The 22,869-nt window shown below is 44.8% G+C and overlaps 1 protein-coding gene and 1 pseudogene across 3 annotated transcripts in view; one reads left to right on the top strand and one right to left on the bottom strand.

Moving 5' to 3' along the window:
- The window catches only part of LOC309543511 (NACHT, LRR and PYD domains-containing protein 12-like), a 113,973-nt gene extending 108,231 nt beyond the window's left edge, over positions 1-5,742 (top strand). The window contains exons 11-13 of one of the 2 annotated variants that reach the window (XM_082275986.1): positions 1,147-1,311; positions 3,502-3,666; positions 5,550-5,742. In XM_082275986.1, the coding sequence (XP_082132112.1) occupies positions 1,147-1,311; positions 3,502-3,666; positions 5,550-5,718 (499 nt within the window). In that variant the 3' untranslated portion in view covers positions 5,719-5,742. The remainder of the gene's footprint in view (positions 1-1,146; positions 1,312-3,501; positions 3,667-5,549) is intronic. The other variant, XM_082275987.1, reaches the window with a different exon arrangement.
- Positions 5,743-17,768: 12,026 nt separating this feature from the next.
- LOC309543512 lies at positions 17,769-22,467 on the bottom strand (annotated as a pseudogene). Its single transcript has 3 exons — positions 22,337-22,467; positions 18,543-19,995; positions 17,769-17,867 (listed from the first exon to the last, which is right to left on the bottom strand). The product of its transcript is annotated as an uncharacterized misc_RNA (transcript).
- Between the last annotated feature and the right edge of the window lie 402 nt (positions 22,468-22,869).

Genomic DNA, 22,869 nt, shown 5'->3' on the forward strand with positions numbered 1-22,869 from the left:
AATAGATTTACATTGAGGAATCATATTGGGATTTTTTATTTTTAATAAGGGTCCATTAGCAGATATAGCAGGTAGGAATCAAGCGGAAGTGTAGTCAGTAAACAAGCCAAAGATCGATAACAAGAGGCTGCAGGTAGGGGTCAAGCACAAGCGTAGTCAGTAAACAAGCCAAAGATCGATAACAAGAGGCTGCAGGTAGGGGTCAAGCACAAGCGTAGTCAGTAAACAAGCCAAAGATCGATAACAAGAGGCTGCAGGTAGGGGTCAAGCACAAGCGTAGTCAGTAAACAAGTCAAAGGTCAGTAACAAGTGGTTGCAGGTTAAGATTAAGCAGAAGCGTAATCGAGGAACAAGCCAAAGGTTGGTAATGAGGGGTAGTGAAGATAAGCTGCAGATATGCAAAGAAGCAAGATATCGGCTGGAAAGTGCACAGTAATCTGGCAATCAGGAAGGACAAAGCCATAGCTAAAATAGGAAGTTCATGGGAGGAGCAAAGAGTTCAAGGGTCAAGAAAAACAGGGTTCAATGCAAGGCATTTAAGGAATTGTCCCAGGTGGCTCAGCAAGAAGGGACATCACCAGCCAAGTTTGCAGGTTCTGGCTCGGGTCGTGACAGCTACGCAAATCACTGTCTTTAAAAAAAACGAAAAAAGCCTTTTCTTTTGGAAATCTACCATATTGGGTTGCTCCTTACATGGAATGTATGTGATGTCACAATTCAGGGTCACTGGTGCTGTCCCTGAAAATTGTAAGGTTCTATGAAACCACATACCGCTTTAAGGCATCCCCTAAGCACATGATTTAAAGGATTATGGTATTTTCAATGTTGCTCCTTAAGCATCATGAAAAGACCCTCTTAATGCTAAACAATAATTTAAAAAAATGTTTTCATTGGTACATATCCCTCAGACAACCATGCCCTTTGTTTGACAATCGCTTGCCTTTTACCCCCCCCCCCCCCCCCCCGTTACTGATTTCTAAGGTTTGGCTCCCATTGACTTCAGTGGGTTTTGGATTTGGGATCTGAACTTCAGTCATGTTCTGAACCTGCATCAAACTAGACCCAGCTACATTTGGCTCTTCCCTACTTCCACCATAGTTCCTGACTGATAAATTAACTCTGACATCATTTCACTTTCTTCTACAGTTTGGATGTAAACTCGTTGTCCAACGCTTCCTGCATCCACCTGGCAACTGGAATCAGAGATAACCCAACCCTGAGGAAACTCAATCTGTTACAAAACAATCTGGAGGGTCCTCACCTGAGGGACATGATGGAAGTTCTGACCACCAGCCAGATTGAGGAATTAAAGTGAGTACACAGGGCTGATAGAAATGGTCAATTTTACATCCAAAACATGTTTATAATAAAATATAATTTCATCCTCTTTAGTCTCCCCTTTAGATTTCATAAAAAGCCAACTCCATCCACTAAGGGCAATGTTGAAAGCTGAATGATTGTTATGGAACATGAGGTTGTTTGAGGACCACATAGGTGTATACTCAGGATAGAGTCCTCATAAGATCACTGAGAACATAGAACAAATCCAGAGACCGGCAACAACAATAGGGGAAGGTCTGAGGGGCGATGGAACATGAGGTTGTTGAGGACCATATTGATGTATATACAGTATAGAGTCCTCATAGGATCACTGAGAACATAGAACAAATCCAGAGACAGGCAACAACAATGGAGAAAGGTCTGAGGGGTGATGGAACATGAGGATGTTTGAGGGCCACATAGGTCTATATACAGTATAGAGTCCTCATAAGATCACTGAGAACATAGAACAAATCCAGAGACCGGCAACAAAAATAGGGGAAGGTCGGAGGGGTGATGGAACATGAGGTTGTTGAGGACCATATTGATGTATATATAGATAGAGTCCTCGTAGGATCACTGAGAACATAGAACAAATAAAGAGACAGGCAACAACAATAGAGAAAGGTCTGAGGATGATGATGGAACATGAGGTTTTGGAGGACCATATAGGTGTATATATAGAGTCCTCATAGGATTACTGATAACATAGAACAAGTTCAGCAAAGGGCAAAAAAAATAGGAAGAGGGAAAAATAGGAAAAAATAGGAAGAAGGTCTGGATTATGGAACATGAGGATGTTGAGGACCATATTGCTTTATATACAGTATAGAGTCCTCATAGGATCACTGAGAACATAGAACAAATCCAGAGACCGGCAACAAAAATGGAGAAAGGTCTGAAGGATAAAACATATCAGAAGGGGTAACGGGAACTGCAGCAACAGTCTTGAGTAAAGAAGGGAAAGGATGGACATTGACTGAAAGCTTTGAATACATAAGGGTGTGAAGGATGTCTGGATAGAAGAGGAACAATGTAACATTCAGACTTTTGTTTGCATAATATTATATGTACCAGAGTCCATTAAAGTGATAAAAAATAGTTCAGTGGAATAAACATAGCGGGTTCAATTTATATGAGGGATATGAAATGAATCCCTGTAGGGTACATACAATACACGGTACACATAGAGGGTTCCATATCAGGGTTACAAATGACTTTTTTTGTCAGAAAATACATGCAGATACTCAGCAGGAACATACTGTATTTTATCTGATATAACATTGGGGGTTCCATTCCTCAACTGATCTAAGGATATAACATAGACCTCTGGAGGGTACATTGATTTTATTGTGACAGGAGTCACTTTGGTTGGGGGTCTGTGGAACCCAGCTTACCTTAGAGAGGTTGGGAAATCCCTCTCTCAGCTCCCTAGGCCCCTCTTATGTGTAAGTCACCTTATGTCTATTAGGGACACAGGGTGACCAAGGAAATGATAGACAGCTAATTAAGGGACGCTGAGAATATGGTTTGAATTACTTCAAATGGGACAGTAATATTTATCAATCATATATCTCAAGAAATATATGAATACTATTCCTGGCCTGTTGGATTCTAAACATGTTTATTGAAAGAGCCAATCACATTGGCCTCTGTTCCATGTCCTTCAATGTCAGAGACGGACAGTCTGTCACTGGTGGTCTCTTCCTATTGTCTGTGTAATAATGTGTTCTGTGTTTATACTTAGGATGATGTGTAATTTTGTATTCTGTTTTAGCCTTGTTGCCGGCAGTCTGGTCTTCCAGGCTGGTGTAAGTGCGCTGAGGTAATTAGCATGTTAATGATAACCTTGTCTAGATGGGATTAGCCATGAGTCAGCTGTACCTCGTTATCTAACCATTGTGCGATGTTTTGGGTAATATTGGGGTCATTGTTCATGTAGTGACTGACATACTTCTCAAGTGTATAAAAAGTCTGTTTCTTGTTCAATAAAGTGGTTGTTATTTTCAGATACATGCAAGCTAAGTTGTCAGCTAGTTTTGTATGGGGGCAGCTGGAATATCTGATATCTATGTTCAAGACTGGAGGAAGCCGTATACTGACGGAAGTCCACAGACACAGTGTGGGTCGCAGTTCTGTTACAGTACATTTATCTATTCTAATTCTGCTTTTCTTCTACAGTCTGAGTAATAATGACCTGACAGACAGTTCCTGCACCCATCTGGCTCTGGGAATAAGAGATAACCAGACCATGAGGACTCTGATCCTGTCCGGGAACAATCTGGAGGGACCTCATCTCAGGGACCTGATGGAAGCTTTGACCACAAGCCGGATAGAGGAATTGGAGTGAGTACAGTGTGATACATATGAATGACAGGACGTCATACAAGGGGCGATCTGGTCCTTCAGTAGGATATTACTAGTCCTTTGTAGGAACTTCCTCTACAGAACAGTTACAGCTAATATTCCTCAGATTAAATAATCCAACCAGCCCCATCACCAGATTGAGTACAGTGTGATATATGAGACATAGAAAACGATGGGTAGTCATAAAAGGGGAAATCGGGTCCTTTAGTAAGATACTACTAGTCCTTTGTAGGAACTTCCTCTACAGAACATCTACATCTAATATTCCTCGAATTAAATTATCCAACCAGTCCCACAACCAGATTGAAGACAATGTGATGTACAGTACAGAACATATCAATGATGAGAGGTTATACAAGGGGGATCAGTAGGATATTACTAGTCCTTAATAGGAGCTTCCTCTATAAAACATCTACATCTAATATTCCTCAGATAAAATAATGCAACCAGTCCCATTACTAGCCTGAGTACAGTGTGATATATGGGATATATGAATGATGGGTGGTCATACAAGTGGGAATCTGGTCCTTCAGTAGGATATTACTAGATCTTTGTCGGAGCTTCCTCTACAGAACATCTAATATTCCTCAAACGAAATAATCCAACCAGTCCCGTCACCAGACTGAGTACAGTGTGATATATACGAGACATAAGAATGATGGGTGGAATCTGGTCCTTTAGTAGCATACTACTAGTCCTTTGTAGGAACTTCCTCTACAGAAAATCTACATCTGATATTCCTCAGATTAAATAATGCAATCCGTCCCACAACTAGTCACACATAGTGTTGGGAGAATAGTTCGGGCAGAGCAAAAGGTCGGCCTGAACTTCGCCCATTTGTGTTTTCTCAGAACAGCCTAATTTTCTGTGCGTTAGGTGGACTGTTTGCCTGCTGAATGCACAAAAAATGGCATGGGGTCCCCCCAGTACATACCAGGCCCTCCCTTATCCAAGTACGCAGCCTGGCAGGCTAGGAAAGGGTGGGGGACGAGCCTCCTGAACCATACCAGGCCACATTCCCTCAACATAGGGGGGGTGGGTGCTTTGGGACAGGGGGGGGCTCTGCCCTCCCACCTCAAAGCACCTTGTCTCCATGTTGATGGGAACAAAGGCCTCTTCTCGACAACTCTGGGCGGTGGTTGTGGGGGTCTCCAGGCAGGGGGTTTATCGGAATTTGGAAGCCCCCTTTAATAAAGGGACTCCCAGATCCAGACCCCGCCGAATGCCTGCTCCACCGGATGACCGTTCTTAAATAGGTATGGAGTGGGGCCACCAGGTGACGTCACTAGGTGGTCTGCCTTTTACCGATTTAAGAACAATCACCCGGTGGAGCAGGCATTCGGCAGTCAGCCGTCAACAAGTGCAGAGCATTTTTTTAAACCTTGGTTCAGACTGAACCATTAGCTTATCCCTTTCCATAAGGAGACCAGACCTGATAAAATGTCTTCCCTTTCATCCATTAATGGTCCCTGAGGAGACCAGACCTAATAAATGTCCTCCTTATCTTCCATGAATGCTCTTTGAGGAGACCAGACCTAATAAATTCCCTCCTCATCTTCAATTCATAGTTCCTGAGGAGACCAGACCTAATAAATATCCTCTCCATCTTCCATTCATAGTCCCTGAGGAGTCTAGACCTGGTAAATGTCCTCCCTGTCTTCCATTCATGGTCCCTGAGGAGTCCAGGCCTGACAAACGCCCTCCCCATCTTCAATACACAATCCCTGAGGAGACCAGATCAGATAAACGTCCTCCACATCTTCCATTCATGGTCCCTGAAGACCCCAGCCCTCTTATACCGTTCATCATCTGATGTCTGACTCTCCATTAATTGTCTGAATTCTCTCTCTTCACTTCTCCAGTTTAAGTAATAATGAGCTAACAGAGGATTCCTGCACCGGCCTGGTCCTGGGACTACGAGAGAACCGGATACTAAGGAGACTGAGCCTATCAGGGAACAGACTGAAGGGTGATAAATTCCAGGAGCTGGAGGTGGCCCTGGCGGCGTGTGGGTTGGAGGAATTACGGTAAGTCCAGATCTATACAGGACTGAGAAAAACTCAGGGTGGGGTTCACTCATAAAGGAAGAATAAAGGGTTTTGATTGGTCATGTGACCTATTTTCTGACACCTCTTGTCCTCCATTCCAGAACCATCTCTTTAAAATATCAGAAAATGAAGGACGCTCCGAACCAAGATGGAGGAGGGATGATTGTAGGCGGAGCTTCGGATGAGTAGGATGTTCAGAAATGGGTGGATGAACCCTCAGAGATGACCTTACACACTGGAGACGTCAGGAGGGTTTCTGGAGATAAAATTATTATAAATTCCCTCGGAGATAAAAGGTTCAGGAAATCCTGACCTAAAGGAACACTCCACCCATGATTCCGGTCTTGCTTTCCAGAGAATGTGTCACCGTCTTCTATAGATCTTATTTTTATTGGTCAGGATGATGAAATAAAGTATTTTTATTATTTCTCTTGTTACTTTGTATTCTCATATCCAGTCCTCCGCTCCTCCCACATCCAGGATTTCCATACTGCCTGCTGTATGCAGAGTTCAATAGCTCAAACAGAAATCTACACAGCAGAGGCCCCGTCCCTTCCATACTAACTAACTCCTCCCTGCTCCTCATAGCCTGGTGAGTGGTGAACTGTGATTTACAGGTGACACCTACTCAGGGGGCGGGTCCATGACACCCTGCACTCACCGAATGTCCTCAGTCTTCTACATTAATGGATACTGGGTGTCATTTATCACAGAAGACCGAGGACATCTAGTGGTGGAAAGGAATAATGTGATTGTAGGTCACTGTGCTGACACCTACTCAGGGGCGTGTCCATGACAACCTGCACTCACCGAATGTCCTCAGTCTTCTACATTGATGGATACTGGGTGTCATTTATCTCAGAAGACTGAGGACATCTAGTGGTGGAAAGGAATAATGTGATTGCAGGTCACTGTGTGACACCTACCTAGGGGGTGGTCCATGACACCCTGCACTCACCGAATGTCCTCAGTCTTCTACATTGATGGATACTGGGTGTCATTTATCTCAGAAGACTGAGGACATCTAGTGGTGGAAAGGAATAATGTCATTGCAGGTCACTGTGCTGACATCTACTCAGGGTGCGGGTCCATGACACCCTGCACTCACAGGATGTCCTCAGTCTTCTACATTGATGGATACTGGGTGTCATATATCTCAGAAGACTGAGGACATCTAGTGGTGGAAAGGAATAATGTGATTGCAGGTTACTGTGGTGACACCTACCTAGGGGGTGGTCCATGACACCCTGCACTCACCGAATGTCCTCAGTCTTCTACATTGATGGATACTGGGTGTCATTTATCACAGAAGACTGAGGACATCTAGTGGTGGAAAGCAATAATGTGATTGCAGGTCACTGTGTGACACCTACTCAGGGGGCGGGTCCATGACACCCTGCACTCACCGAATGTCCTCGATCTTCTACATTGATGGATACTGGGTGTCATTTATCTCAGAAGACTGAGGACATCTAGTGGTGGAACGGAATAATGTGATTGTAGGTCACTGTGTGACACCTACTCAGGGGGTGGGTCCATGACACCCTGCACTCACCAAATGTCCTCAGTCTTCTACATTGATGGATACTGGGTGTCATTTATCTCAGAAGACTGAGGACATCTAGTGGTGGAAAGGAATAATGTCATTGCAGGTCCCTGTGGTGACACCTACTCAGGGGGCGGGTCCATGACACGCTGCACTCACAGGATGTCCTCAGTCTTCTACATTGATGGATCCTGGGTGTCATTTATCTCAGAAGACTGAGGACATCTAGTGGTGGAAAGGAATAATGTGATTGCAGGTCACTGTGTGACACCTACTCAGGGGGCGGGTCCATGACACCCTGCACTCACCGAATCTCCTCAGTCTTCTACATTGATGGATACTGGGTGTCATTTATCTCAGAAGACTGAGGACATCTAGTGGTGGAAAGGAATAATGTGATTGCAGGTCACTGTGTGACACCTACTCAGGGGGCGGGTCCATGACACCCTGCACTCACCGAATGTCCTCAGTCTTCTACATTGATGGATACTGGGTGTCATTTATCTCAGAAGACTGAGGACATCTAGTGGTGGAAAGGAATAATGTGATTGCAGGTCACTGTGTGACACCTACTCAGGGGGCGGGTCCATGACACCCTGCACTCACCGAATGTCCTCAGTCTTCTACATTGATGGATACTGGGTGTCATTTATCTCAGAAGACTGAGGACATCTAGTGGTGGAAAGGATTAATGTCATTGCAGGTCACTGTGTGACACCTACTCAGGGGGCGGGTCCATGACACCCTGCACTCACCGAATGTCCTCAGTCTTCTACATTGATGGATACTGGTTGTCATTTATCTCAGAAGACTGAGGACATCTAGTGGTGGAAAGGAATAATGTGATTGTAGGTCACTGTGTGACACCTACTCAGGGGGCGGGTCCATGACACCCGGCACTCACCGAATGTCCTCATTCTTCTACATTGATGGATACTGGGTGTCATTTATCACAGAAGACTGAGGACATCTAGTGGTGGAAAATAATGAATGTGATTATAGGTCACTGTGCTGACACCTACTCAGGGGGCGTGTCCATGACACCCTGCACTCACCAAATGTCCTCAGTCTTCTACATTAATGGATACTGGGTGTCATATATCTCAGAAGACTGAGGACATCTAGTGGTGGAAAGGAATAATGTGATTGTAGGTCACTGTGTGACACCTACTCAGGGGGCGGGTCCATGACACCCTGCACTCACCGAATGTCCTCAGTCTTCTACATTGATGGATACTGGGTGTCATTTATCTCAGAAGACTGAGGACATCTAGTGGTGGAAAGGATTAATGTCATTGCAGGTTCCTGTGGTGACACCTACTCAGGGGGCGGGTCCATGACACCCTGCACTCACCGAATGTCCTCGGTCTTCTACATTGATGGATACTGGTTGTCATTTATCTCAGAAGACTGAGGACATCTAGTGGTGGAAAGGAATAATGTCATTGCAGGTCACTGTGGTGACACCTACTTAGGGGGAAGGTCCATGACACCCTGCACTCACCAGATGTCTTCAGTCCTCTACATTGATGGATCCTGGGTGTCATTTATCACAGAAGACTGAGGACATCTAGTGGTGGAAAATAATGAATGTGATTTTAGGTCACTGTGCTGACACCTACTCAGGGGGCGGGTCCATGACACCCTGCACTCACCGGATGGCCTCAGTCTTCTACATTGATGGATACTGGTTGTCATTTATCACAGAAGACTGAGGACATCTAGTGGTGGAAAGGAATAATGTGATTGTAGGTCACTGTGGTGACACCTACCTAGGGGGTGGGTCCATGACACCCTGCACTCACCGAATGTCCTCAGTCTTCTACATTGATGGATACTGGTTGTCATTTATCTCAGAAGACTGAGGACATCTAGTGGTGGAAAGGATTAATGTCATTGCAGGTTCCTGTGGTGACACCTACTCAGGGGGCGGGTCCATTACACCCTGCACTCACCGAATGTCCTCGGTCTTCTACATTGATGGATACTGGGTGTCATTTATCACAGAAGACTGAGGACATCTAGTGGTGGAAAATAATGAATGTGATTATAGGTCACTGTGCTGACACCTACTCAGGGGGCGTGTCCATGACACCCTGCACTCACCGAATGTCCTCAGTCTTCTACATTGATGGATACTGGGTGTCATTTATCACAGAAGACTGAGGACATCTAGTGGTGGAAAGGATTAATGTCATTGCAGGTTCCTTTGGTGACACCTACTCAGGGGGCGGGTCCATGACACCCTGCACTCACCGAATGTCCTCGGTCTTCTACATTGATGGATCCTGGGTGTCATTTATCTCAGAAGACTGAGGACATCTAGTGGTGGAAAGGAATAATGTCATTGCAGGTCACTGTGGTGACACCTACTCAGGGGGCGGGTCCATGACACCCTGCACTCACCGAATGTCCTCAGTCTTCTACATTGATGGATACTGGGTGTCATTTATCACAGAAGACTGAGGACATCTAGTGGTGGAAAGGAATAATGTGATTGTAGGTCACTGTGTGACACCTACTCAGGGGGCGGGTCCATGACACCCTGCACTCACCGAATGTCCTCAGTCTTCTACATTGATGGATACTGGGTGTCATTTATCTCAGAAGACTGAGGACATCTAGTGGTGGAAAGGAATAATGTGATTGCAGGTCACTGTGTGACACCTACTCAGGGGGCGGGTCCATGACACCCTGCACTCACCGAATGTCCTCAGTCTTCTACATTGATGGATACTGGGTGTCATTTATCTCAGAAGACTGAGGACATCTAGTGGTGGAAAGGAATAATGTGATTGTAGGTCACTGTGGTGACACCTACTCAGGGGGCGGGTCCATGACACCCTGCATTCACCGAATGTACTTAGTCTTCTACATTTATGGATACTGGGTGTCATTTATCTCAGAAGACTGAGGACATCTAGTGGTGGAAAGGAATCATGTCATTGCAGGTCACTGTGGTGACATCTACCTAGGGGGAAGGCCCATGACACCCTGCACTCACCGAATGTCCTCAGTCTTCTACATTGATGGATACTGAGTGTCATTTATCTCAGAAGACTGAGGACATCTAGTGGTGGAAAGGAATAATGTGATTGCAGGTCACTGTGGTGACACCTACCTAGGGGGTGGTCCATGACACCCTGCACTCACCAGATGGCCTCAGTCTTCTACATTGATGGAAACTGGTTGTCATATATCTCAGAAGACTGAGGACATCTAGTGGTGGAAAATAATGAATGTGATTGTAGGTCACTGTGCTGACACCTACTCAGGGGGCGGGTCCGTGACACCCTGCACTCACCGAATGTCCTTAGTCTTCTACATTAATGGATACTGGGTGTCATTTATCTCAGAAGACTGAGGACATCTAGTGGTGGAAAGGAATAATGTGATTGTAGGTCACTGTGCTGACACCTACTCAGGGGGTGGGTCCATGACACCCTGCACTCACCGAATGTCCTCAGTCTTCTACATTGATGGATACTGGGTGTCATTTATCTCAGAAGACTGAGGACATCTAGTGGTGGAAAGGAATAATGTGATTGTAGGTCACTGTGGTGACACCGACTCAGGGGGCGTGTCCATGACACCCTGCACTCACCGAATGTCCTCGGTCTTCTACATTGATGGATACTGGGTGTCATTTATCACAGAAGACTGAGGACATCTAGTGGTGGAAAGGAATGATTGTTGGGTACAGCTGGGAAGAGAAGTATTAGTATATAGAGATTTTTCTTAGTTTTGAACCCTGATGGGAGACTATTAATGAATAAAAATGATCATTAATTATTCCACAATATCAGATCAATTCTATTGTCCCAACCACAGAAGGTTCAGGACTGGAATGTCTCCCCGGACATGGAAGTCAGTTCATATATAAGGTAAGGTGTGGAGCACATGGAGACGCACGTTAGTAAGTCGGAATTCACGCAATGTTGTGACTGGCCCTACAATAAATGCGATATTATCTTCTATCTTCTTCAAATGTTTGAACCCCATGTCATTGGTGTTTATTAGCGACTGATCTCTGGTAAGGAGCGTCATTTGTATCAATGTAATCAGATGTGTTTTATTATTTTTATTAATAAATGCAGAAAATCGCCTGGAAAAACCCATAATCACCGAGATTTGGCATCAACAACGGTAGGCTCGGCATCCATGCAATCTTCCCTCTGGTGGTGGATCCAAGCAACTACATTTACACACATAATACAATGGAGGGATTGATAGAAGACAATAAAATCCCAACCAAAGGTCCATAATTGTGTCCTGTCACCAGCTATTACCACTCGAAGGTCCGCCATTTTCTGGCACTTTTTGTTTCCATGAGAAAATACATTTTTTTTTTTTTGCTAGAAAATGAGTGAGAACCCCCTAAACATTGTATATTTATTTCTAAAGCAGAGGAGGCCCTAAAAAATAAAATGCTGGGTTATGCAATTGCTCCCGTCACGCGGTATTTGTGCGGCGGTTTTTCAAATGCAGTTTTTGGGGAAAAAAATTAGAAAAATTCACTTTTAATGCAAAAAAAAAACACAATACATAACCTATTTTTTTTTGTAATATATAAAAGATGTCAGGTCGATTAAATAGGAACCAAACATGTCATGCTTTAAAACTGCGCACGCCCGCACAATGGCGACAAACAATGTAAATTTTACTATACACAGGCAACGCTATAAAAGCCTTTACAGGTGACCACGTTAGATGAGCAGAGGAGGTCCGGTGCTGGAATTACCGCCTACGATCTGACGTTCACAGCGATGCCTCACATGTGTGGGATGATTGCTGTTTGCATGCGTTCAGGACCGGCAAACGCATTCGCCTTTGTGCACTAGCATGTGGTGGACGGGGCACTTACATTTTTTTTTTTTTACATATTAATTTATACTATTTTTTTTATTTTTACAGTTGCTATAATTTTTTTTAATTATTAATTTAGACATTTTGTTTTTATTTTTACATTGTTGCTTTATTTTTTTTTTTTAATTATTCATTTATACATTTTTTTTTATTTACACTGTTGCTTTAAAGAAAATTTTCAGTTATTCATTTACGTTACCGGTGTCTCAGAGAGCTGCTTCTCCTGGCACTAGGACGCCATCCCACCGCTTGCCACCAATGTAACGGATCAACCATCACCCAGACTGGGTACCTCCATTAAAGGATGCTCCTAGTGCTTCCTGAGGGCTCCAAGCACTCCACCAGACACCATAACTGCCTCAGCTTGGTTGGGGTCTAACCGTCTCCTACCCACCCTGGACCTACGACAAGGCTCCAGGTTCCCCTGGGTGAACCTCTCTTTCCCCAGAGAGTGAAGCAAGAGCAAGCTCTTACACAAGCTCTTACAAGACCTTAGTGATTATTCAAGGGATTATGAAGAGCATAGCAATACCTTGTGGCAGATTCCCCCAATGAGAGACAGGACTCTAGATTGAGGGTGAAGAATAACTCAAACTTTAATGGTACAGCTGCTCTTTTATACAGTTTTCCCCCACAAGGTTACCGCCCAGGTGGACCTTGTTGGGAACAGGCCCTGAAATTCACAATCCAATGAAAACAGAGTTTTACACTCCCATACAGTGTGCACAATCTCTCCCCTCTGCCTGATTCCAGTATCATATGCAGATGAAAGTGTATACAGGAACAGAATTAACCTAAACTAATTATCTAGCCATCTGGACAGAACCATGTGAGGTCATTAACATTTAACAATGGGACAGGCACAATCCACATTCCAGCTCAATACACAAACAATAGTACAAGGCTGCCAATGACAGTCTGTGTATCTCTCTCACATTGAAGCACATGGAATACACATTATCTCAATACACAAACAATAATTAAAGCCTGTCTTACACTCCCAGTGAACACCGTCACAGGTAGTGTCGCACGACTGCGCGATTGTCAGTTAAAGTCACGCAGTGCCGTATTACAAATAATCGCTTGCATGGTCATGAAGGGGGGTAAATCTTCCGGAGGACAAGTGGGTAACTAATGCCTGGAAAGCTTTGTCATGGAAAGATTTCTGAGGACGCCTGAACCCTCCTAGGATGAATGTGTTCCCTGTTCCCACAGAAAGATTGGTCTATTGTACAATGTCACGTCAGGTTATGTGTCGGGTATCTAGGATCAGGCGTTCCACGCACTGAATGATCACAGGAATTACTGCTGGGGGCTGGGAACCACCACGGCCAGGATCCTTACTGACCGATGCAAACGCTTACACCAATCATAGTTACATATTACATAGTAGGTGAGGTTGAATAAAGACAATAGTCCATCCAGTTCAACCTGTGTGGGTGTGTGTGGCTGTAATCATCTCACATACCCCTGAATGTTCTGATCCTTGAGATGTACGTCTAAGAGTCTGAAAGCCACCATACTTCCCCCAGAAACCACCTCTTGTGGTAGAGAATTCCACAATCTTGTAGCTCTAACAGTAAAAAACCCCCCACATTGCCTGAGGTTAAAACACTTCTCCTCTAATCGCAATGTATGCCCTCGAGTCCTCATGCACTCTCTACGACTGAATAGCTTTTTTTCTATGTCGAGATCACCATTGAGATATTTATAAATTGCTATCATGTCCCCTCTCAGGCGTCTCTTCTCCAGGGAGAATAAATCAAGCGATTGCAGACGCTCTTCATAATTAAGGTCCTCCAATCCCCTAATCAGTTTAGTTGCCCTTCTCTGGATCCTCTCCAGCTCCAACACATCCCTCCTGAGGACTGGCGACCAGAACTGGATAGAATACTCCAGATGCGGTCGGACCAGAGTTTTATAAAGTGGAAGGATTAAAGTCTTATCTCTGGAATACATCCCTTTCTTTATGCATGCTAATATTCTGCTGGCTTTGGCAGCTGCCGCTTGACATTGCATGCTGTTGCCTAATCTATCATCAACCAAGACTCCCAGATCTTTCTCCATTTTTGATTCCCCCAAGGGTTCCCCTCCTAACGTGTATTGTGTTTTTATGTTTTTAGTCCCCGAGTGCAAAACCTTACACTTCTCCACATTAAACCTCATTTGCCATGCCGTTGCGCACTCTGTTATTTTGTCCAGGTCATTCTGTAGGATATCTGCCTCATGCTGTGCAGTTATTGCCCTGCCCAATTTTGTGTCATCTGCAAAAACTGATAACGAACTACTGATCCCGACCTCAATGCTGTTTATGAATAAATTGAACAAGGTTGGTCCCAGGACTGAGCCTTGGGGGACCCCACTTACCACCTCAGACCAGTCTGAGTATGCGCTGTTTATCACCACCCTTTGGACACGCCCTTTTAGCCAATTCCGTATCCAAGAGCAAACCCTGCTGTCGATACCTGCAGACCTTATTTTATAAATTAGGCGCTTGTGGGGAACTGTATCAAACGCCTTAGCGAAATCCAGGTACACCAAATCCACTGGTCTGCCCCTATCTAGCTCACAGCTCACCTCCTCGTAGAATGTTAAGAGATTGGTTTGACAAGAACACCCATTTGTAAACCCGTGCTGATTACTGCTGATGATGTTGTTGTCTTAAGCAAACTCTTGTAACGCTCCTGCGTTTCATGTATGGTGTGGATTTTCAGCTGCAGAAATATTCCACTTCAGTAGTCATGTAAGAGAGATGCTAAGATACCATTCCCAACCTCAATGACTCATCATGTGTGGAAGGTCTTACTTCAGCTAGTAAATACACACACTCAACAAGCTGGTTCCTAGAGTGACTTTATGTATGTAGTAACACAGTGATGAAGATTTAAGAGACAGGTTGAGTGGAGGTGGTAGGTGACAGACACTTGAAGGTAAGACAGTAGCAGGTGGATGCAGGTAGGTTTAGCAATCATGTATGGTAGCAGATGACAGAGTAGCAGGTGGACATACAAGAGAGATCAACCCAGTGCAGGAATAAGTAGCAGTAGTCTTAAGAGCTAGCAATCTAGATATGCAGATGTGATAAATAGTCTTTAGTATGCAGAGCTAGATAGTGTAAGCTTAGTATAAGTTTATAGAGGGTTCCCCTGCGGGGTACTTAGCACTAATAGCAATACAGCCTAAGGTTGGTTCAGGAGGAGCGGATGATCCGGAAGCGGGATCCAGGGATCAGCGCAGCGAGGTTCCGTCAGCGAGGTATGCTTGCAAGCACGAAAGCTTCAAGCCAAGTTAGCATCCAGGTAAGGGTGTTTGAACGAACACATGTGAGTGAGAACCAGCGATTTAAATAGCCATCTAGTCCGGCGCTGAGTGATGACAGCTTCAGTCTTAAAGGTGCACCTTTCCAAAAGAGAATGGTGGGGCGCATACACTTGTGAAAAGAGTAATTTAGGGTACCAAAGGTACCGGAACATTACAACTCTACGATATAGTCCCTTATCATCCCCTCCAGAAATTTACATACTATCGATGTCAGACTGACAGGCCTATAATTACCCGGGACATGCCTCTGCCCTTTTTTGAATATCGGTATCACGTTCGCTTTCCTCCAATCCCCTGGTACATCTCCTGTCCTAATACTGTCAGCAAGGATCAGGAACAGTGGTCTAGATATAACCTTACTGAGTTATTTGAGTACTCTCGGATGTACGCCATCCGGGCCTGGTGATTTGTTTGTGTTAAGTTTATCCCTGATTTCACCCTGTGTTAGCCATAGCAGCAAGTCCTGTGTAATACTACTGACCTGACATACAGTCATGGTCAGTGTATCCCTCCTTTTCCTGTGTAAAGACTGAGGAGAAAAAAGCGTTCAGCACGGTTGCTTTTTCGGTGTCCTCTGTAACCATCCCCCCATCTTCGTTAATTATGTGTGCAATATGCTCTGCCCTAGTTTTTTTGCTGTTGATACATTTAAAGAATTTCTTTGGGTTCTTTTTACTATCCTCCGCTATTTGTCTCTCAAAGTTGATTTTAGCCATTTTGATTTCGTATTTACTTTTCTTATTTGCCTCCTTTGTATTGCTGGAAAGCCGATACTGTGCCCTCTGATTTATATTTCTTGAAGGACATTTTTTTCCCCTAATAAGTTTTTTAACAGGTTTGGCCTTGTCTCTTCTAAATTTATTTCCCATTCCCATAGGAATGCACTGCGAGATGCATTTGTTTAATATGTTCCTAAAGCATTCCCATTTTTTCTCCAAGGTCCGTGATCCCAGGGTTTGGTCCCAGTTTACCCTTTCCATCAATGAGCACAATTTTGGAAAGTTTGCCCTTCTGAAGTTTAGGGTTCTTATGTTCTCCACTTGCCTTGTTATATTGTTATTTACGCTACTCCTACCTCCGAGATTAGGTCTGGGTCATTAGTGATCAATAGATCCAGGACTACATTTTCTCTAGTAGGAGAATCTACCAACTGTGACATGTAGTTGTCCTGTAAGGTTTTCATGAATAGAATCAAATCTCTTCCTGCGGCTGAGCGTCTCAATCAAATCTCTTCCTGTGGCGGAGTGTCTCAATCAATTCTCTCCCTGCGGCTGAGCGTCTCAATCAAATCTCTTCCCGCGGCTGAGCGTCTCAATCAATTCTCTCTCAATCAATTCTCTTCATGCGGCTGAGAGTCTCAATAAAATCTATTCCCGCGGCTGAGCGTCTCAATCAAATCTCTTCCCGCGGCTGAGCGTCTCAATCAATTCTCTCTCAATCAATTCTCTTCATGCGGCTGAGCGTCTCAATAAAATCTATTCCCGCGGCTGAGCGTCTCAATCAAATCTCTTCCTGTGGCTGAGCGTCTCAATCAAATCTCTTTCCGCGGCTGATCGTCTCAATCAATTCTCTCTCAATCAATTCTCTTCATGCGGCTGAGCGTCTCAATCAAATCTCTTCCTGGGGCTGAGCGTGTCAATCAATTCTCTCTCAATCAATTCTCTTCATGCGGCTGAGCGTCTCAATTAAATCTCTTCCTGTGGCTGAGCGTCTCAATCAAATCTCTTCCTGCGTCTGAGCGTCTCAATCAAATCTCTTCCTGTGGCTGAGCGTCTCAATCAAATCTCTTCCTGTGGCTGAGCGTCTCAATCAAATCTCTTCCTGCAGCTGAGCGTCTCAATCAAATCTCTTCCTGCAGCTGAGTGTCTCAATCAAATCTCTTCCTGCGGCTGGGCGTCTCAATCAAATCTCTTCCTGCAGCTGAGCGTCTCAATCAAATCTCTTCCTGTGGCTGAGCGTCTCAATCAATTCTCTCTCAATCAAATCTCTTCCTGTGGCTGAGCGTCTCAATCAATTCTCTCTCAATCAATTCTCTTCATGCGGCTGAGCGTCTCAATCAAATCTCTTCCTGCATCTGAGCGTCTCAATCAAATCTCTTCCTGCAGCTGAGCGTCTCAATCAAATCTCTTCCTGCAGCTGAGCGTCTCAATCAAATCTCTTCCTGTGGCTGAGCGTCTCAATCAAATCTCTTCCTGCAGCTGAGCGTCTCAATCAAATCTCTTCCTGCAGCTGAGCGTCTCAATCAAATCTCTTCCTGCGGCTGAGCATCTCAATCAAATCTCTTCCTGCGGCTGAGCGTCTCAATCAAATCTCTTCCTGCAGCTGAGCGTCTCAATCAAATCTCTTTCTGCAGCTGAGCGTCTCATCACCATACTGTGTTTGAAGTCTTCTGTAGATATCTGCGGGATTTACAACTTCCTTCACAAGAATCTCCATCACCACACGCTGTTCCACGCACGCACTAACACTGTTATCTGCCATCTGCCATCCTGAATAACGCTCCCTCCCATGTGCGTCCCTCATCAGTAATAGGACACACTTACCACTTACTACTGCATGTAGTACCGCCATGCTACCATCCCTTTCTATACCTGAAAAATGAAAAGTCTCGGTTTGACTTGAATGTCCCTCGTAGCGCAATACTGCATTATGGCCACTAGATGGAGCCAAATCAGAGTATGAAATAAAATACATCTAATATTCATCATGGTTGGGAGCATGCTGGTCAAATTCATGAGACTAAACAGACCTCTAAGAGTGAAAGCTTACACCACAAAATGTACTCAGCCAATGAAAGGTAATGACATTTTTATTTTTCTCCTGCTATCAATGGCCAACACGGTACAACACTTCATCCATGTCTCTGGTGATCTCTGATCTCCTTATGAAGCGTTTCTTACATGATGAAGATCAGCCATGGAGTATATCTGAGGTGTATATCAGGGTGTGCTTCTTCCCCACATGTCCACCAACATTCATATAGAAGACATTTCCCGCACTCAAGGCACTAATACAACTCGAGGGTTGTGTGGGACCCCTGATGTACAGGAAGACAGGACTTCAGTGAGGATCACGGGAACGGGCTTTTCCCCCGTGTGAGATCTATGATGTTTGTAAAGATTAGACTTCACTGAAAAACATTTCCCGCACTCAGGACAGGAATACAGCTTCTCCCCCGTGTGAGATCTCTGATGATTGACAAGATCTGTCTTTTGTACAAAACATTTCCCACACTCCGGACAGGAATACGGCTTCTCCCCTGTGTGAGATCTCTGATGTCTGGAAAGATGGGACTTCTGTGAAAAACATTTCCCGCACTTAGGACAGGACTACGGCTTCTCCCCCGTGTGAGATCTCTGATGTCTGGAAAGATGGGACTTCTGTGAAAAACATTTCTCGCACTCAGGACAGGAATATGGCTTCTCTCCTGTGTGAGATCTCTCATGTGCATAAAGAAGAGACTTTTTTGAAAAACATTTCCCGCACTCAGGACAGGAATACAGCTTCTCCCCTGTGTGAGATCTCTGATGATTGACAAGATCTGTCTTTTGTACAAAACATTTCCCGCACTCAAGACAGGAATATGGCTTCTCCCCCGTGTGAGATCTCTGATGTCTGGAAAGATGGGACTTCTGTGAAAAACATTTCCCGCACTCAGGACAGGAATACGGCTTCACCCCTGTGTGAGATCTCTGATGTGTGTAAAGTTGGGACCTATGTGAAAAACATTTCCCGCACTCAGGACAGGAATATGTCTTGTCATCCATGTGAGATCTTTTATGCACATTAAGTTTGAATTTAGAATGGAAAAACTTCCCGCACTCAAGACAGGAATAAGGCTTCTCCCCCGTGTGTGATATATAATGTGTGTGAAGATTAGGCTTCTGTGAAAAACATTTCCCACACTGACGACAGGAATACGGCTTCTCTCCCGTGTGAGATCTCTGATGTGTGGAAAGATGTGATTTTTGTACAAAACTTTTCCCACATTCAGAACAGGAATACGGCTTCACTCCCGTATGATATCTCTTATGTATGGAAAGATGAGACTTCTGCAAAAAACATTTCCCGCACTCAGGACAGGAATACGGCTTCTCACCTGTGTGATATCCTAAATGCACATTAAGTTTGGATTTAGAATAGAAACACTTTCCGCACTCAGGACAGGAATACGGCTTTTCCCCGGTGTGAGATCTCTGATGTTTGTAAAGATTGGACTTCTGTGAAAAACATTTCCCGCACTCAGGACAGGAATATGGCTTCTCTCCCGTGTGAGATCTTTTATGCACATTAAGACGGCATTTTAAACGGAAACACTTCCCGCACTCAGTACAGGAAAACCTCTTATCTGTTGGAAGGACGGCACCATCCCCCACAGTCTGAGGTTCCTCAGGATAAGAGGAATACGATGGTCCGGCACTGTCCCTCACAGTCTGAGGTTCCTGAGGATAAGAGGAATACGATGGTCCGGCACTGTCCCTCACAGTTTGAGGTTCCTCAGGATAAGAGGAATACGATGGTCCGGCACTGTCCCTCACAGTCTGAGGTTCCTCAGTATAAGAGGAATACGATGGTCCGGCACTGTCCCTCACAGTCTGAGGTTCCTCAGGATAGGAGGAATACGATGGTCCGGCACTGTCCCTCACAGTCTGAGGTTCCTCAGGATAACAGGAATACGATGGTCCCGCACTGTCCCTCACAGTCTGAGGTTCCTCAGTATAAGAGGAATACGATGGTCCGGCACTGTCGCTCACAGTCTGAGGATCCTCAGGATAAGAGGAATACGATGGTCCGGCACCGTCCCTCACAGTCTGAGGTTCCTCAGGATAAGAGGAATACGATGGTCTGGCACTGTCCCTCACAGTCTGAGGTTCCTCAGGATAAGAGGAATACGATGGTCCGGCACTGTCCCCCACAATCTGAGGTTCCTCAGGATAAGAGGAATACGATGGTCCATCTACACTGTGTGGTGCCGGATGGACATTTGAGGTAGCCGGGTTTTCTCCTGGACTATACTGTGTGATGTCCTCATCTTCTACTTTACAGTCTGGAAACAAAGTGAGACAATCCTCTGAGGTTTTCCTCATCTCCCGTCCATCTACTAAAATAGAAATACAAAGATTATTACTAGACATCAGCAGATTGGTTCCCCTAAACCAGGACTCCGCCTACATCAGACAGCTTTGTCTCTGAGGATCTTACAATTCCCCCCTTAAGGTAACTAGTAAATGGGTCCTCTGATCTCCTACCAGTTCATTTCTTTATTCATGGACCTTAGTCAGAGAGTGAGGAAACAACGAGAACTGTCTTTTATAGGAGTGACAATGATGAGGGGATTATAGGACGAGTGTCCCCTCCCCCTCTATTACTCATTGCCATCTTCCCAACACAAGAAGTCCCGCACTTCCTTATTTAGTCCATGATTTAGTCATAAATAACAGTGGGGCTGAGCTCCACCAGAGGTCAGAGAGTGAGGATGGGGGGAGAACAACCAAGATGAAGACTGGACTGATCCTGAAGACCACCATCATTGGGTTACTGACTCCTCCCACATTATCACTTTCTGTTTAAGGTTCCACAGTTGGAGGATGTTATCACATTATTATCACCATGTAAAAGTCTGTCCTCCAATCAAATCATCAGATATAAAATGTCCAGCTAGTAGGAAATGGGTGTAACAAAAGAGAATCCATATTATGTGTATATATAGCAGTGGGTAGAGGGGAGAGAGCAGAAGTCAGGAGTATGTAATGTACAACATAGAGTATATAGTGCAGGGGTCAGGAGTATATAATGTACAACATAGAGTATATAGTGCAGGGGTCAGGAGTATGTAATGTACAACATAGAGTATATAGTGCAGGGGTCAGAACTATGTAATGTACAACATAGAGTATATAGTGCAGGAGTCAGGAGTATGTAATGTACAACATAGAGTATATAGTGCAGGGGTCAGGACTATGTAATGTACAACATATTAAGTGTAGCACTGCCCCCTTGAGGACTGCTAAATTCTTCGCTTCTCGGATCCCCCTGGGTTACCATTAGCAACTGCATGCAGAAACGTAACACTTTACTTTGCCGGCTCAGTCAATGAACAGTCTAGGGGTTGTGGTTGTTTTATTATAAATAGGGAATGGGAGAAGGGAAGGGGATGGGAATTATATTGGGATGGGAATAGGGAAGAGTGGGATACTCCGGAACTTGAACTCTTCACAATTCTGAGGACTTCTATCTGAAGATGCAGCCAGGCTGCTAATTTCACCTCGCCACTAGATGAATTGTAGATATGGGGTCTCTGAATAAAAGACTTGGTTAGACACTATCAGACACAGACCTAGATATCCAGTGCAAGCCTGCAAAGGAAAGAAAACTGGAAGTTAAGCACATTACAAATATGTCTACCTGGACCGGTGAGACTGCCTTCTCCTCAGAGGCGACCTTCTCACCGCATAGTCCTTATCTACACATTCTCGTAGAGGTCACTTCTAGCACACTTGACTCGGCATTCGGCTATTACTCCTGGGACAGATGATAACCAAACCCTATCAAGCTATCTACCTCACTTCAGACATTACTTTCTCGATGACCAAATAGCGGGCACAGTCCCTTTCTCAGCACAAGGGCGCTGTCTCCTTTCCCACTACAGTCAGTCTCACAGTTTAGAAGGGAAGACATGCGGAGTCCACCCGACTGGTGCTCACAGTGTCCTTCCCACCTGTAGCATCGAGGCAACATGTCCTCTCCTAAGATAAGCTGCTTGCTGGAGCCTGAGCAAGCCTGTCCAACCTGTGAGTGTTATAGGTCTCTTCAAGGGGCCTTTCACATCTTGGCATCCCCCTTCTCCAAAGAGACGTCAAGCCACTACCTGCTCTCTCGCGGTAGCAACTTGCAGAAAGTTCCTCCAACTGGCTCACTGGCCCGACAGGATTTTCGCAAAGTGTCCTCTAAGAAAAGTATCTTTGTGAAAGGATCCTCTTCCTTCATACTTTCCTCCATGGCCCGATAGCCCAAGTTTCTTGGTAGCGTGTCCCATTAACTCTAAAGTAGTGAATGATCCTGGCCCAATGGCCCAAAGGATCACCAAGGAATGTTCAACCAGAACAACTTCTGTTAGCAGCTGAAGAATAGAACTGCACAACTACTGAAGTCTTTTGAACAAAGAGTTTCTTTGAAGTTAGAGGGTCAGCCATCTTTGATGAAACTACCCAGTGGTAGTAGTTCCGATTTCCCCATCCCTTTTGCAGGGATAGAAGGGGAAGGGATATTGGGAATAGGGCTTTGGCCCTAGCAACAAACTTGAACTATAAACTGTAGCTTCAACGTTAACTTCGGGCACTCTAGCCCCTCTTCTTCCTCAAGCATACTTAGGCTAGGCAGCCTTAACACATAGCTCTTCAA

This window comes from Pelophylax lessonae (assembly GCF_965119305.1).
Source record: "Pelophylax lessonae genome assembly, contig: HAP1_SCAFFOLD_151, whole genome shotgun sequence".
NCBI lineage: Eukaryota > Metazoa > Chordata > Amphibia > Anura > Ranidae > Pelophylax > Pelophylax lessonae.